The sequence below is a fragment of the Indicator indicator genome, chromosome 27, assembly GCF_027791375.1.
Source record: "Indicator indicator isolate 239-I01 chromosome 27, UM_Iind_1.1, whole genome shotgun sequence".
Lineage (NCBI taxonomy): Eukaryota > Metazoa > Chordata > Aves > Piciformes > Indicatoridae > Indicator > Indicator indicator.
Window position 1 is genome coordinate 2,759,572 of NC_072036.1, and position 16,836 is coordinate 2,776,407.

The 16,836-nt window shown below is 53.0% G+C and overlaps 1 protein-coding gene across 1 annotated transcript in view; it reads left to right on the forward strand.

Annotated features, from left to right (window-relative positions):
- ENPP1 (ectonucleotide pyrophosphatase/phosphodiesterase 1) overlaps window positions 1-15,463 on the forward strand; it is a 74,778-nt gene extending 59,315 nt beyond the window's left edge. The window contains exons 17-25 of the mRNA XM_054393189.1: window positions 3,452-3,539; window positions 6,136-6,311; window positions 6,782-6,833; window positions 8,077-8,231; window positions 10,692-10,827; window positions 12,407-12,487; window positions 13,641-13,773; window positions 14,129-14,285; window positions 15,201-15,463. Of these exons, the coding sequence (XP_054249164.1) occupies window positions 3,452-3,539; window positions 6,136-6,311; window positions 6,782-6,833; window positions 8,077-8,231; window positions 10,692-10,827; window positions 12,407-12,487; window positions 13,641-13,773; window positions 14,129-14,285; window positions 15,201-15,368 (1,146 nt within the window). The 3' untranslated portion in view covers window positions 15,369-15,463. The remainder of the gene's footprint in view (window positions 1-3,451; window positions 3,540-6,135; window positions 6,312-6,781; window positions 6,834-8,076; window positions 8,232-10,691; window positions 10,828-12,406; window positions 12,488-13,640; window positions 13,774-14,128; window positions 14,286-15,200) is intronic.
- Window positions 15,464-16,836: the final 1,373 nt, after the last annotated feature.

The following is a 16,836-nucleotide window of genomic DNA, read 5'->3' on the forward strand; positions in this document are numbered from 1 at the left end:
TTCTGCCAGGGTATGCCACTGGCTCATGTTTGGCCTCCTGTTCACTGTTCCACCCAGGCTCTGGCAAGCAAAGTTGTTCCCAAGCCAGTCAGTGCCTGATCTGTAAGGTTGGTTCAGTCTGAGTTCTGGGTTGCCCAAGAACAGAAGGAACAGGCTTCAGCTGCAGTAAAGAGCTGCTTTGGGTATTGGAAAGGTTTGGGGTTTAGAGCATTAATGAGTACCTCAGTTTGCCCTGGGAACCTGTGGAGCTTTCCCCCCCAGGAATTCCCTAAGGACTTCTCAGAGAAGCATCTTTCAGAAATGACAGAATTCCTTTGGATTCTGTTTTACAGCACTTGACCAAATGATCTCCCAGCTCTGGGGTTTCCCTGTGTCATGGTAGATCATGCATCAATTTTTGAGGTAGTCTGCTCAGGACAGGCCATGGCAGTGATGTTTAAAATGAGGAGAGTCTCAAAATTCTTCTCTTTAATGAGAAAAGGGAAGGTGTGATAGGGAAGCATGAGACTGGATCCTTAATCCACTCCATCTGATTTGGGGAAGTCACTTAACCTATCCTTCTGCTATCAATAAAGTGAAAATAAAATTAAATAAAATGCTTTCAATGAAATGGGGACATCCAGAGGGACCTGGACAGGCTGGAGAGGTAGGCTCAGAAGAACCTCATGAGGTTCAATAAAGCGAAGTACACCTGGGTCCTGCACCTAGGATAGGGCAATCCTTGACATCAGGCACAGGCTGGGGCTGATGAGATTGAGAGCAGCCCTGCAGAGAAGGAATTGGGGGTGCTGGTGGGGGAGAAGCTGGACAGGAGCCAGCAATGGGCACTGGCAGCACAGAAGGCCAAGGGCAGCCTGGGCTGCATCCAAAGCAGTGTGGCCAGAGATGGAGAGAGGAGATCCTGCCCCTCTGCTCTGTTGTGGGGAGACCTCACCTGCAGGGCTGGGGCCAGATATGGGGCCCCCAATGCAAGAGAGACATGGACCTGATGGAGAGGGTCCAGAGGAGGCCACAAAGATGATCAGAGGGCTGGAGAGCTCCCCATGTGGGGACAGGTTGAAAGAGTTGGGGTTGTTCAGCCTGGAGAAGAGAAGGCTCCAGGGAGACCTTGGAGCAGCCTTCCAGTACCTGAAGGGGACCTCCAGGCAGGCTGGGGAGGAACTGTTGGAGTGTTCAGAAGGGCCTGTGGGAATAGAATGAGGGTGAATGGTTTGGAACTGGAGCAGGGCAGATTTAGGTTGGACATCAAGAGGATGTTTTGCACCGTGAGAGTGGTGAGACACTGGAACAGGTTGTCCAGGGATGTAGTTGAGGCCTCATCCCTGGAGACATTCAAGATCAGCCTTGATGCAGTCCCTGATCAGCCTGCTCTAGTTGGAGGTGTCCCTGCTGCCTGCAGGGGGTTGGACAAGATGCCCTTGGAGGGTCCCTTCCAACTGATGCATTCTGTGACTCTGTGAAGGCAATGCTCTTCATTTCAAAAAGCTGCTGAGCTGCTTGTGAGGTACCTGGCACTCAGTGAATGTGAGAACACATCTAGGAAGAGAACCTTGTGTTAGGAAAAGGTGCTGAAAGCAAGTGTGGTGAAAAGCCCTATGTGGGCCATGTCCCACTGATTGCTCTCAGAAGCCCCATTTTTCACCTGCTGCTGGCACCAAACTGCTTTAAAAAAAACATTAGCCTGAACCTGTGTTCATCTGGTATCACTCTGCCAGGACTGTTCTTCTCCCCAGTTTCACAATGGCAATGCTGCTCACAGAGTTACCTTAGTAGTGGCTTACATCCAGCAAGACCACCTGGTGCCAGCTGAGTATCTTCTCTCTGCTTCAGTTTGTGGAAATTCTCTCAGGAGGTTGACTCTGCTCAAGAGGTTGACTCTATTCAAGTGTTTTGCCAGGCTACAGGTTGCCTGTTGACAGAATCTGCTCCTCTGCTCCAAGCCCCAGCTCCCTCAGCCTGGCCTCAGCAGCTGCCTGCAGCAGCTCTGTGGCTCTGGGATGGACTCTCTCAAGCAGTTCCCTGAGGTCCTTCTTGACCTGAGGGGCCCAGAACTGGACACAATATTGCAGATGTGGCCTCAGCAGGGCAGAGCAGAGGGGCAGGAGAACCTCTCTCACCCCACTCACCACAGCCCTTCTAATCCAGCCCAGGATGCCTTTGGTCTTGCACATTGGTAGCTCAGGGGCATCCATCAGGACCCCCAGGTCCCTCTCTTCTGCACATCTCTCCAACAGCTCAGTCCCCAGCCTCTCCTGGTCCATGAGGTTGTTCTTTCCCAGATGCCAGGCTCTACCCTGCCCTTGTTTGGTTTCATTCAACTTCTCCCCACCCAGCTCTGCATCCTGTCCAGGTCTGGCTGAATGGCAGCACAGCCTGAGGGGTGGCAGCACAGCCTGAGGGGTGTCACCCCTGCTCCCGGTTTGGTGCCATCAGCATTCATAGCATCCCTGAATGATCTTCAAAGATATGCAATTTATCCTTTTGTTGCTCAACTTACAGGAACGCCAATTTCACTTCTTTTGATTCCCTGCAACAACAGAAAGCTGGCAGCATGCTCATGCCTGGTTTGGTTCCAGTTAGGCTTGTTGAGGGAATGATTAGTCTGCAGGTTTGAGTATCAGGAGCTGCAGGATGGCAGCTCAACAGCAATCAGTTTTCAGCCTCTCTTTTTGCCATGCTTCTGTGAGATGTGAGACAATTGCAGGGCTTGCAAAGATTTTTACCCAGGCAGGTGCTACAGGGTGCAAAGCACCCATCCCTTACTCAGTGCCTGGGTGCTACAGAGGGATGCAGCCTGTTTCACTCCATCAAACCCAAGCTGGATCTCTTAGGGTAAATTCAAAGCCAGGCTTCTGGGCAGCAGCTGAAGCATTTGCTGCCCTTGCCTCCTGCAGCAGAGGCAAATCAAGGAGGTTGGGGAACTGAACCAGAAGGAAAAGAGCCAGCAGGAGGGAAAAGCTGTGTGAGCTGGCTGCACCCTGGGCTCAGGTTCACTGCATGCTTACACCATAGCTCCTGCCAGTGCAGCTCAGGAAGTGGTGCAAGGAGAAGAAAGAAGAGCTGCAGAGCAGGCATAGCAGCCACTGCTTGAACCCTGCTGCCAGCAGATGTTTGCACAGCCCTGAGAGCTGCCAAACTGCTGCCAGGGCATGAAATCTGAGGGTTATTTTGGCTCAGCATTTCCACTAAAACTCTTCAAGTGCTGAGGAAAAGGAGTTCAGCTTCTTCAGCAGCAGATAAGACAACTTTCCAAGGCAGCAGGGGGTTTCCTGTTGCTCTCTCAGTACTTTATACAAACTATTTTTAGACATTTCTTTTTTTTTTCTCTAGCTTCAGACTATGTTGGCAAAATTCAGTTATTGGAAGAGAATGCCCTGTGTGTGTGTGAAGCTATTTTCCATTTAATTTCTTTAAACCAGAGTCCTGCTGAGCTTGTCTCTCTAAATCCTAGGCTGTCTTCATTGGCTTTGGACCAGGGTTCAAGTCTCATACTCAAGTGGATCCATTTGAAAACATTGAAGTGTACAATTTAATGTGTGGTGAGTACCCCTTGTGGGGGCATCCTTTGGGCAGTCAAATAGTGGCCTCTGGGCATTGGAAGGCTTCCAATAACAGAGGGTTAAGTGTCCTTAGCAAGTTGTCCTCAGGACTTGCTGTTGATTTTAACAAGTAAAAAGCTGTTTGTGTTTCTGAGAGAGCTCTGAGACAGCTCCAGCAGCTGGACAGCTGGTGCCTCTTGAGAGGCTGACACTGGAGCATGTCCAGAGAAGGGCAGCCAGGCTGGGGAAGGGTCTGGAGAACAGGGCTTGGGAGGAGCAGCTGAGGGAGCTGGGGGTGTTTAGTGTGGAGAAGAGGAGGCTGAGAGGAGACCTCATTGCTCCTCCCTGAGAGGAGGTTGCAGTGAGGTGGGGGTTGGGCTCTGCTCCCTAGTCTCAGGTGATAGGAGGGGAGGAAATGGCCTGAAATTGTGCCAGGGGAGGGTTAGGTTGGAGAGGAGGAAAAATTTCTTTGCTGCAAGAGTGATCAGGGACTGGAACAGGCTGCCCAGGGAGGTGGTGGAGTCCCCATCCTTGGAGCTGTTCCAGAAAGGTGTGGCCATGGCACTTGGGGCCATGGTTTAGTGGCCATGGTGGGGTGGGGTTGGGTTGGTGTTGGCCTGGATGCTCTCAGGGGGCTTTTCAAACCCAAACAATTCTATGCTCTACTGATCAACCTTTCCACTGGGCACTCCATGTGTTCCTCTGGCTGCCCCAGAGCTGGCACTTTGTCCTGCCACTGCTCAGCCTGAGAACCTCACAGTCTCTCTGCCATCCAGGGCCATGTTTCTCCCTCACCTCAACCCACAGGCTTTATTAGGTTAATCCCTCAGGGGCTGTCATTCAGGCAGAACAATAAATACCAAACACAGCCACAGCCACAGGTGCAGCTGCCAGGCAGCTCCTTTCCAGAAAGCCTTTCTCAGTCACTGCCTCTGCTTCCTAATTAATTCCTTGTATTTTGCCATGACTTTTCTTGTTTGATATTTTCATTACCATGGTTTTAACTTTAGTTACTTAATAGCAATAGATTTGGAATTCAGATAAAAATTTGATTTAGTTAGTTTAATTTTGTTTACTTCACAGAATCACAGGAAGTTAGGGGTTGGAAGGGACCTTGAAAGATCCAACCCCACCTTGATTCATATAATAAACTTCCTCCCAAACTTATCATGTATGAATTAGCTGCAAGTTCTCTTCCCCTCAGATGAGGCCTCACCTGCAGGATTGTGTCCAGTTCTGGGTACCCCAGTTCAAGAAGGACAAAGAACTGCTGGAGAGAGTCCAGCACAGGGCCACTGAGCTGCTGAGGGCACTGGAACAGCTCTCACCTGAGGAGAGGCTGAGCCCTGGGGCTGGTTAGCCTGGAGAAGAGGAGGCTGAGGGGGACCTCACTAATGCTTACAAATACCTGAGGGGTGGGTGTCAGGGAGGTGGGGCCAGGCTGTTCTCAGTGGTGCCCTGTGACAAGCCAAGAAGTGACCATAGGAAGTCCCATTTAAACATGTGGAGGAACTTCTTTACTTTGAATGTGGCAGAGCCCTGGAGCAGGCTTCCCAGGGAGGTTGTGAAGTCTCCTTCTATAGAGACTTTCCAGACCCACCTGGATGTGTTCCTGTGTGACCTGCCCTGGGTGATCTTGCTCTGTCAGGTTGCTGGACTCAATGATCTTCAGAGGTCCCTTCCAACCCCTACCATTCTGTAATTCTTTTCACTTTTAATGCTTGTTCTGTCCCTCTTTACAAGCAGGCTAACAGAATCACAGAAAATCACAGAAACACAGATTCTGTCAGGTCCACCCAGGGCAGGTCACACAGGAACACATCCAGGTGGGTCTTGAAAGTTTCCAGAGCAGGAGACTCCACAACCTCTCTGGGCAGCCTGCTCCAGGGCTCCAGCACCCTCACAGTGACAAAGTTTTCCTTTCTGTTCCTGTGGCACCTCCTCTGCTGCAGCTAACACCACCCTAAGCCCTAGCTAAGGACAGATGTGCTTCCCTTTAAAGGGGCTCCATTGCTTTCCCTCTGGGGGTTCTGAGCAGCAAGCCCTGCTAGCTCATTGCCTCTGCTATAGCTGTGACCACAGCACAGGCAGCAGGGGACTGCAGTCTTGCTCCTCACTGCAGGAAGGACATTGAGGGGCTGGAGCCTGTGCAGAGCAGGGCAGTGAGGCTGGAGAAGGGCCTGGAGCCCCTGGGCTGGAGGAGGGGCTGAGGGAGCTGGGGGTGTTGAGGCTGGAGAAGAGGAGGCTGAGGGAGACCTCATTGCTCTCTACAGCTCCCTGAAGGGAGGTTGGAGTGAGGAGGCAGCAGCCTCTGCTCCTTGGTGGCAAGGGACAGGAGCAGAGGAAATGGTTCCAAGCTGCCCCAGGGGAGGCTCAGGCTGGAGCTCAGGAAATATTTCTGCACTGGAAGGGCTCTCAGACATTGGAATGTTCTGCCCAGGGCAGTGCTGGAGTCACCATCCCTGGGGGTGTTCCAGCAGCATGGAGCTGGTGCTTAGGGACATGGTTTGGTGTTGACCCTGCAGTACTGGTGGAGGGTTGTGACTGGTGTGATGGACTCTGTGATCCTGTTACTATCACTTGAATTCTTTCACAGATCTGCTTGATTTGAAACCAGCCCCAAACAATGGAACTCATGGACGCCTGAACCATCTCCTGCGGAATCCTGTGTACATCCCCCAGCACCCCAAGGAGAGAAGCCACCCATCTGAGTGCTCTGTGGTGGGACACAGAGCCTTCTCAGTCAGCCCTGGCTGCTCCTGCAGGGGCAGGGTGAGTGCTGCAGTGGCTGCAGGCATCTGTGGTGGATTTTCCAGTGTTTATCTTTACCTTGCAGTCTCCTGCTTTTGATTCAAAGTCAAGTCTTGCCTTGAGGCCAGTGGGTTCCAGCTGTGTTTGTGTTTTGCAGCTTGCTTATTTAAAGTCACACTCAGCTCTGAAGAGCCACCACAGAATCAAGCTTTGATGCAGCAAGCAGTCAGCTCTTGCTTGCTTCTCTTGGTTCTGTGCAAACTCCCCTCCTGTGTCTGGGTTGTGGCTTCCAAGGCTGTGGATTTGCTTGTGGCAAAACCAATTGGCTTCTGCAAGTTCTCCACAGCCCTTGTCCAGGAGATGCCAGTGAGATCTGTGTAGGGGTAACTTGCAGGGCAGTGTGACTCAGTGCTTTAAGGTGTAGTAGTGGCTCACAACAGAGTTTGTAGAACTCCAGCTAGCATTTGAGTGTCTGTGCTTTGTGCTTGCAGGGGTTGCCAGTACAGGACTTTGCTCAGCGTTTGGATTTCACCCGGGCAGAAGGTAAGAGCTGTGCACAGCCACAGCTGTGACAGAGGTCAGGACTGGGGAGAATGGAGCAAAACTACAAGTGGTTGGATTCAGATTAGATGATAGGAAGAAGCTCTTCCCCATGAGGGTGGTGAGACACTGGCACAGGTTGCCCAGGGAGGTGGTGGAAGCCTCATCCCTGGAGGTTTTTGCAGCCAGGCTGGATGTGGCTGTGAGCAACCTGCTGTAGTGTGAGGTGTCCCTGGCCATGGCAGGGGGGTTGGAACTGGATGAGCCTTGAGGTCCCTTCCAACCCTGACAGTTCTGTGATTCTGTGATTCAGACATAAAAATTGTTCAAAATACAGAATGTTTGATGTCCAGGCTGCTGAGCAGCTCACAAGGAGATGAGGTAAAAATGCTTTGAAATGCTTCCTGGGTCTCTGGTTCTGAAGTTGTGAAGCAGAGTCCTGCTGAGCCATCTGCTCTCAGGTGAAAATGTGCCCTTATACCTGGGGGGCATCAGCAAGAGTGTGGCCAGCAGGTCAAGGGAGGTTCTCCTCACTCCTCCTCTCTGCCCTGGTGAGGCCACATCTGGAGGATTGAGTCCATTTCTGGGCTCCCCAGTTCAAGAGGGACAGGGAAGTACTGGAGAGAGTCTGGGGGAGGCTATGAGGACACTGAAGGGCCAGGAACCTCTGTGTGATGAGGAAAAGCTGAGAGCTCTGGGGCTGTTTAGCCTGGAGAAGGCTGAGAAGGATCTGATCAATGGTTACAAATATCTGAGAGCTGGGTGTCAAGAAGGGGCCAGGCTCTGCTCAGTGGTGTCCTGGGATAGGACAAGAGGCAATGGACACAAACTGGAACCCAGAAGGTTCCACCTCAACATGAGGAGAAACTTCTTTGGTGTGAGGGTGCTGGAGGCCTGGAGCAGGCTGCCCAGAGAAGTTGTGGAGTCTCCTTCTCTGGAGACTTTCCAACCCCACCTGGATGTGTTCTGTGTGACCTGCCCTGGGTGATCCTGCTCTGGCAGGGGGTTGGACTGGGTGATCTCTGGAGCTCCCTTCCAAACCCTAACGGTCTGTGATTCAGTGTGGATAAAGAGCATTCTTGCTGTGCAGTCACTGTGACTTCTCCACTGCTTGGCAGTGGAAAACTGAGGCTGCTTTAGGGGGAGAGCAGTGGAAGCTGCTCTGCAGCAGCTCTGACAGCACTCAGTGTGCAGCAGAGGAAGCTGCTCTGCAGCAGCTCTGACCCCAGCACTGCTCCTCCTGCAGCTGAGAGGGTGGAGCAGCTGACCTTGCCTTACGGCCGGCCCCGGGTCCTGCAGCAGCGGCACAGCTACTGCCTGCTGCACCATCCCCGCTACGTGAGTGCCTACAGCCAGGACTACAGCATGGCCCTCTGGAGTGCATACACCATCCACAAGCAGGTAAGGACAGGAACACACCTTAGAAGCCACCATGAAAGGTAAAAGGCTTGAGTGTCAGTTATTGCTGAATGCTTCTTAAATCTGCTCCTGACATTATCCTGGGCTGCATCCAGAGCAGGGAGAGCAGCAGCACAGGGAGGGGATTCTGCGCCTCTGCTCTGCTCTGCTCAGACCCCACCTGCAGCACTGCCTTTAGGTCTGGGGCCCCCAGCAGAAGAAAGAACTGGAACTGCTGGAGAGGGTCCAGAGGAGGTCCTGAAGATGATCAAGGGCTGGAGAACCTCCGCTGTGGGGACAGGCTGGGAGAGTTGGGGCTGTTCAGTCTGGAGAAGAGAAGGCTCCATGGAGACCTTGGAGCAGCCTTCCGGTACCTGAAGGGCTCCAGGAGAGCTGGGGAGGAACTTTTGAGAAGGGCTGGGAGTGCCAGGATGAGGGACAATGGCTTTGAGCTGGGAGAGGGGAGATTGAGACTGGAGATGAGGAAGAAATTCTTGGCAGTGAGGGTGGTGAGACACTGGCACAGGTTGCCCAGGGAGGTTGTGGCTGCCTCCTCCCTGGAGGTGTTCAAGGCCAGGCTGGATGAGGCCTTGAGCAAGCTGTGCTGGTGGGAGGTGTCCCTGCCCATGGCAGGAGGGTTGGTCAAGATGACCTTTGGGGGTCTCTTGCAACCCAAAGCATTCTGTGATTATCTCCCAGGGAGCTGGGAATGACCATGTGAAATAAAAAGAGGAATTCTGATTGAGCTTTTCTTCACTTTGCTGTGTCAGTGAGGATTGCTTTTGCTTCTGTGCTGTTTCTGGGAGCTGCAGCTTTACCTTCAGAAGAGCAGATGCACCATGAAGTGAGGACTCCCCTGGCATTGGTCTCAAAGCCCTGTGAGTCTGCACAGCAGTGTAGCTCTGCTGTAGCAGCCTGCCCCTGCAGTCTGGTCTCCACAGGAGCTTTGAGGTCTTAAAGCAGGATTTGAAATCTAGAAGGAGCCTTTTGTAGAAACATTTTCTGGGCTATCTTGAACTGTTCATGTGCTGATCCAGTTCTGCTCAAGGGGATGATCCTGTTGGGGGGGGGGGTGAGGGGGAAAAGAGATGAATCTGAGAGGTGAAGATGAATCTGGTGTCTGCTGTTGTGCCCCCTGTGCTGAGATGCAGAGGTTGATGCACAGCACTGATCTTGTGGATGGATGTGGAGTTCTTTTCAAGTCTTTCCTATTCAGACAGAATGTAGAAGCTTTGGGCCACTCCACTGGGGCAGGAGAGGCTGCTTGTGGTTATCTGGCAGTGGGAGGCTTTAAATACTGTGAAATGGAACTGAAGACTGCCAAGGTTTGCCTGATCCTAAAGGTTGAGGTTAGTGCCAGGAAGCAACAGCTGCAGTAAGAGCTGTGGGCAGTGGAGAGAGACTGTGGCTGCCAACACATCTGGGTGCCTCTGGTTACTGACCTGGATCAACAACAGCCCCATGGAAGCTCAAGGCTAGGGGCAGAGTGGCTGGAAAGTGCCCAGCAGATAAGGCCCTGGGGGTGCTGGTGGAGAGCAGCTGAAGGTGAGGCAGCAGTGCCCAGGTGGGCAAGAAGGGCACCAGCAGCCTGGCCTGGGTCAGCAATGGTGTGGGCAGCAGGAGCAGGGCAGGGATTGTGCCCCTGGACTCAGCAGTGGTGAGGCTGCACCTTGAGTGCTGGGTTCAGTTCTGGGCCCTCCCTCCAAGAAGAACACTGAGGGCTGGAGCAGGTCCAGAGAAGGGGAACCAAGCTGGGGAAGGGTCTGGAGAACAGGGCTGGGGAGGAGCAGCTGAGGGAGCTGGGGGTGTTTGGTGTGGAAAAGAGGAGGCTGAGGGAGACCTCATTTCTCTCTGCAGCTCCCTGAAAGGAGGCTGCAGTGAGGTGGGGGTTGGGCTCTGCTCCCTAGTCTCAGGTGACAGAAGGAGAGGAAGTGGCTTGAAATCGTGCCAGGGGAGGGTTAGGTTGGAGATGAGGAAACATTTCTTTGGTGCAGGAGTGGTCAGAGATTGGAAGAGGCTGCCCAGGGAGGTGGTGGAGTCCCCATCCCTGGAGGTGTTCCAGAAATGTGTGGCCATGGCACTTGGGGCCATAGTTTGGTGGCCATGGTGGGGTTGGGTTGATGGCTGGACTGGATGATCTCAGAGGGCTTCTCCAATGATTCTCTGGTTCCATGACCAGGTACACCTAGAGCAGCTCAGGTTGTCTCTAATGGGCACTTCCAGGTTTCTTCTCTGAACACATTTTGAACTCAGCTGAGAAGCTGCAGTTCTGCTCACTTCATTTCCAGGTGATAGGAAGTTCATGGAGGCCTTTTTTCCCCTTGGCAAGAGGGGAACAATTCTTGCATCTGAGCTCAGTCCCTTCACTAAGTTAAAAGCCACTGCAGCTAAATCTTTCAAGGGAGGGAACCTCTGTAAGGCAGCTGTGCCCTGCAGCAGTGACACTTTCTGCTTGTTCTCTAGGACCAGTGGCTTTCTGCTGCAGAAGATGGCTCCAGCTGCTTGCACAGGGATGTTCGTGTTCCTCTGAACCACAGCCAGAGCTGTTTGTTTTACAGCAGCCATCCTGGCCTGACGTATGGACTCCTTGCTCCTCCAAGTAAGTTCTCTCCTTCCTCTGCCAGCAGAGCTGATTGCAACGAGTTGTGCTGTAGCAGCTGTGGTCCTGGTAACTGCCCAGAGGATGAAGCAGTAGTTGTGAATTGTTGCAGTTCACTGCAGCCTGTGAGAAAGGAGAGCATTTGGGGCACTCCATCACTGGGGGGTGCTGGGGCTTGTCCCATGTACTACTTCCTGAAAGCTTTGGAGCTTCTCAGGCTCTTCAAGAGGCATCTCATAGAAGGAAGTGGAAGGAAGATGCAAACCTTGAGTCAAGTCTGGTAGGCTATGACATTGCCAATCACCTGCCCTGTGAGGAGAGGCTGAGGGAGCTGGGGGTGCTCAGCCTGGAGAAGAGAAGGCTGAGAGGAGACCTTATCACCATGGACCACTGCACACAGGGTGGCTACCAGAAGACTGCTTTTGTACAAGGAGTGCCATGGCAAAGAAAAGGGGGGATGGGGACAAGATACTGCTGGGGACATTCCTATTGGACTGCAGAGGAAAATGTTTCCCAGGAGCACAGTCAGACACTGGGATCAGCTCCTAAAGGCAGCAGAAGAGTCCCCTGCACTGGGCAGTTTGAGACACAGCTTGGCAGGCTGCTGGGCCAGCTCCTTACAACTCCAGCATCACCACAAGACACAGTTTCATGTCATTTCCCACAGAACCAAAATGTTTTTAACAAGACTAAACACAGAAAATTACCCAAACTGTGAATTCATAAACGAGTCTGAGGGACAATCCCTGAAACACACCTGCTGCTTGTCAGAGAGCAGAGCATGCAAATCAGGCACAGAATGCAGCCACTTGGAAGGGACCTCCAAAGGGCATCTTGTCCAACCCCACTGCAGACAACAGGGACACATCCAATGACAGCAGGTTGCTTAGGGACACATCAAGTTTGTCCTTGAATGCCTCCAAGGACAGGGCCTCAAGCACACCTAGGAGCAACCTGTCCCAGTGTCTCCCCAGCCTCACTGTGCAGAACTTCCTCTTGATGTCCAACCTAACTCTGCCCTGCTCCAGGTTCAAACCATTGCTCCCTGTCCTGTCCCCACAGGCCCTTGTCAAAAGTCCCTCCCCAGCCTTCCTGCAGGACTCCCTCAGGTATTGGAAGGCTGCTCTAAGGTCTCCCTGGAGTCTTCTCTTCTCCAGGCTGAACAGCCCCAACTCTCCCAGCCTGTCCCCGCAGGGGAAATTCTCCAGCCTCTGATTATCTTTGTGGTCTCCTCTGGACCCTCTCCAGCAGCTCCAGGTCCTTCTTGTGCAAGGGGCCCCAGACTGGAGGCAGTGCTGCAGGTGGGGTCTGAGCTGAGCAGAGCAGAGGGGCAGAATCCCCTCCCTGTGCTGCTGCTCTGCCTGCTCTGGATGCAACCCAGGTGCCTGACAAGTGCTGCTGCTGCTGCTTGTGAGGTTGTTTGTTTTGGATGTACTGAAATTAGCATTTGGACATCTATCAGCTTTGGAAAGCAAGTTGGAGCTGACTGAACTTCAGTGTCAGTGCAGCCATCTTTACCACATGCCAATGCAAGTCTGCAGTGACAGATCCAGGCAGGAATTGTTGTGTTCTGTTGCAGACTTCATGACAGAAGGACAGAGGCCTCACTCCGATGCCTTGCTCAGCAGCAACGTCGTGCCCATGTATCCTGCATTTAAAGGTACTGTGGCTGTGTGCCTGTGCCGGGCACAGCTGAGGGCAGCAAAGGCTGCTGGGGGGGTGCTTGCTTCCCAGCCATGCCAACCATCCCCAGCTGAGCTGCTTCCCCAGCTGTGGCCTTCTGACCTCGGGGAGAACTTCCTTGAAGTGGGATTATGGAAGGCCCATGGTGTGAGCTCTCTGCATGGCAGCACAGTGTGAGAGTCTGCAGGCAAGGTCTGACATTGCTGTTTGCATTTCCCTGCCTACCCAGACAGGAGATACCCTGTAGAACCCAGACACCAGAGAGAACTTCGTGAGTTACATTAAGGTCCAGCTTAGGAATGTCTTCTGTCACTGGGTTTCCAGGCAGGAATCTAGGGGCTCAGTCACTAAGGAAAGAGGAAAATGATTGTCCCTAGTAGGAAAGATGAAGAGCTGGACTGTCTGGATGAGAGGGAGTGTGAGATGGTTGGCTGAGAGAGGCTAAGCATATTCCTGGTGAAAAAGAAGAATAACTAAGGCACTTCCTCTGTCCTGTTTTTTTATTAATGGAATAATGATCAACCCTTAGCTGTAATTAAAAATATCATAGAGTCCTGGAATGTTTTGGCTTGGAAGAGACCTTAAAGATCATCCAATTCCAACTGCCATGGGCAGGGACACCTCCCACCAGCCCAGGTTGCTCAAGGCCTCATCCAGCCTGGCCTTGAACACCTCTGGGGAGGGTAGATCCACAGCCTCCCTGGGCAGCCTGTTCCAGTGTCTCCCCACCCTCAGTGGGTCGATCTTACCAGCAGGACACTTCGCCCTGGCAGGTGTGGAGGTAGAAGTCAGCCAGGCCAGCTCGATAGCAGGGCAAGACCCAGGCACGCTTGGTGTTGTCTCACCTCCCTCCTCTGCTCTCTGCATGATTTGCTTTCCAAGGAAAGAAGCTCAGGGCCACAGGGCAGCAGCATCTCTGTGCCTCAGTTTTGTGGTTGGGGTGGCTGTGAAACCACACTGCCAGGAGGTGCTGCAGTGCATGCTGCTAGGTGAGCTGCAGCCACAGTGCTCTGTGTGACTGAGGCTTTTTCTGGCTGATGCTGTCTGCCTGTGCTCCACTGAGAGCTCTGCAGAGCTGCACTGACAGCTTTTGCCTTGGGGATTGTCCCACTTCCATTTCTGTGTTTCAGTCCTCTGGAACTACTTCCACCAGCAGCTGCTGCCAGGGTATGCTGCAGCCAGGAGCGGAGTCAACGTGGTCAGTGGGCCTGTGTTTGATTATGATGCTGATGGGCTCTATGATACCCCAGAAAAGGTGAAAAGGTGAGGAACCTTTCACATCCCAATCCTTTGGGTGATACCTTGTGAGTGAGGCAAGGGCTTGCCCATGCTGCCATGGGTGATACCTTGTGAGCAGGCAGTGTCCCACTACAAATCTGTGGGTACAGCACAACTGGTTGAGGCCAGCAGGCAGGTGGTGTTTTGGGCTCGGGCTGCACTCTCCACCTGCTTGGGATTCATTTTCACAGTCTGTTGCTCTGCCTCAGCAGACTTGTTACTCAGATCAGCCCACAAACCACACTGGATTGGCAAAGTGGGAATCTGGAATTGACAGCTGATTGCTGTCCTTTGTTCTTTGTCATCTGCTGCCTTTACTGAAAGACCTTTTGTGTTTCAGGCACCCCAGGAATTCAGAAGTTCCAGTTCCAACTCACTTCTTCATTGTCCTGACCAGTTGTAAAAACACCTCTGAAACTCCTCTGGCCTGTGAAGGGTCTCTAGATGCCTTATCCTTCATTGTACCTCACAGAGAAGACAACAGTGAAAGCTGTGCAGTGAGTACTCTTGTCAGTCCCCACCAGCACCCAGACCACTCAGCTTGTTTGGCTTGGCTGTCATAGAACCATAGAGTGTTAGGGGTTGGAAGGGATCTCTGGAGATAAGTCCAACCCCCCTGCCAGAGCAGGGTCACCCAGGGCAGGTACCACAGGAACACATCCAGGTGGGGCTGGGAAGTCTCCAGAGAAGGAGACTCCACAACCTCCCTGGGCAGCCTGCTCCAGGCCTCCAGCACCCTCACACCCATGAAGTTTCTCCTCACGTTGAGGTGGAACCTCCTGGGTTCCAATTTGTGTCCATTGCCCCTTGTCTTATCCCAGGACACCACTGAGCAGAGCCTGGCCCCTTCTTGCCCCCCCCCCCCCCCTGCTTCTTGCCCTCAGATATTGATAAGACATTGATCACATGCCCTCTAAAGATTCTTCAGGCTCTCAGCCTTTCCTCATCACACAGCTGCTCCAGTCCCTTCAGCACCCTCATAACCTCTCTTGGACCTTCTCCAGCAGTTCCCTGTCCTTCTTGAACTGGGGAGCACAGAACTGGACACAATACTCCAGATGTGGTCTCACCAGGACAGAGCAGGGGGGAAGGAGAGCTTCCTTAGCCCTGCTGGCCACAGTCTTCTGAATGCACCCCAGGATCCCATTGGCCTTCTTGGCCTCAAGGGCACATTGCTGTCCCATACAGAACTTGCTGTCCACCAGCACTCCAAGGTCTTTCTCCATGGAGCTGCTTTCCAGCAGATGACTCTGGTCTGTACTGGTGCCTGGTGCAGGACTCTGCACTTGTCTGCCACCAGCTGCTGCTCCCTGTCTCCATTAAACCACCCAGACATCTGCTGCTGCTTCACTAAGTGCCTGTCAGAGACCCCCATGTTTTATAACCCCTTTTCCCCTGCTCTGTCCCAACAGGCTGGCAAGGCTGAGGCCTTGTGGGTTGAAGAGAGAATGAAGTTCCACACAGCTCGGGTCAGAGACGTAGAGCTGCTCACTGGACTCAGTTTCTATCATGACAGGAAGCAGCCACTGTCTGAGATTTTGCAGTTAAAAACATATTTACCCTATGCTGAAGTGAACTGAGTCCTTCCTGTGGAGTGCTGCTGCCATCTCTTTCACAGCTGGTTTGTAAATAGACTTTTTCATGGATGAAGACTTTTTCTAGGTTGTTTGTTTTTTTTTTTAATAAGCTGGAACCTTCATTGAGACCTCTGGACCAAAATGCCAGCAGGGAGGAGAGTGGGTGCCATATTTGTATCTCAGGGACTCCTGATGTGTGCAACACAGGATGGCAGCTCCTGTCATTCCCACTTGAATGTGGTAGAGTCATGCCCATTGTTCAGTGCCAGCAGTGTTTGATCATCACAGCCTGAGAGACCACCAAAAATGTTGCCTTTGTATGCACTGGAGGGGGAGAAGTTGCTAAAGGATGGCTTTAGATCAATAGAGCTAATTAGCAAACACAGTTCTGCCAAAGAACAGCATTCCTGCTAATCACTGAGATCCAGACACCACCACCTGTCATTGCAGTCTTCCTTGGAGCATTCTGAACCTTGGCTCTCACAGACTGATGCAGCCTTGTGGTGCAAGAAGCCCCAGGGAGGCTGGCAGGGCTGGGAGCTGGAGCTTCCCTAGCAGGGGGGAGATGCCTGGCCAGAGGGGTGTGGTTAGGTGGGAGCCTTGGGCTGCTGCTGCTGCCTGTGGGGCCTCCAGCACTGAAGGAGGACTTGTTGCACAGCTTGCATGATGTAAATGCATCCCCAGAGTGAGCAGGTGCAGGCTGTGTCCAGGGGAGGGTGCAGCCAGTGGAGGCTGCATCCAGTCACCTGCAGATCAGAAGAGAGGAGCTGAGGACTGTGTCTGGTGTGCCAGCAATAATGATCTCACTGCCCATGAGACTTCCATTTGATTAAAGGCCTGTGCTCTCTTGAAGCAAAGATGTGTTCCTCAGGCTGGTGCATGGTGTTGTCAGCTGTGGCTTTGACACCCCCTTGCTGTCAAGAGCAGGCCATCTTGCCCTGGGCTGGTTAGGTGACCTGCTCCAGTGGCACACCTCAGCACCACAGTCAGTGCCCACAGGGCACTCAGTTGGCCCCAATCCTGGCTGTGTTTGTAGCTGTTCCTGGAGCTACATCTTCCTACGGCTCACACAACTGGCTCCTCTCAGGGCACACACTGCCAGGTGCAGGTTCTGAGGAAGCTTCTGATGAGCTCTCTTGGGAGCTGTCAGGCTCCCAGCCGGCTGCTGCAGGCAGTCAGGAGTGCAGGACCTCCCTCCTCGCCCAGTACCTGTGCTGCTGCTGCTGCCATGCCCCCACTCTGGCTGAGGCTGCTGACCAGAGCTGGCTCTGTGGAGCTGGCACAGCCACACCTCTGCTCTTCTGGCAGGCAAAGAAGAGAATGCACCACGCACAAGAGGGACAGAAGGAGGAAGAGGCTGTGCCTGAGCAGAGGGGTGACCACCTCACTGCTTGGCCATGGATGGTGGAGGCTGGGAGGCAGTGGAAGCTTTTCCAGTAGGGCTGCAATCCTGGGACCATTTTTTCTTTTA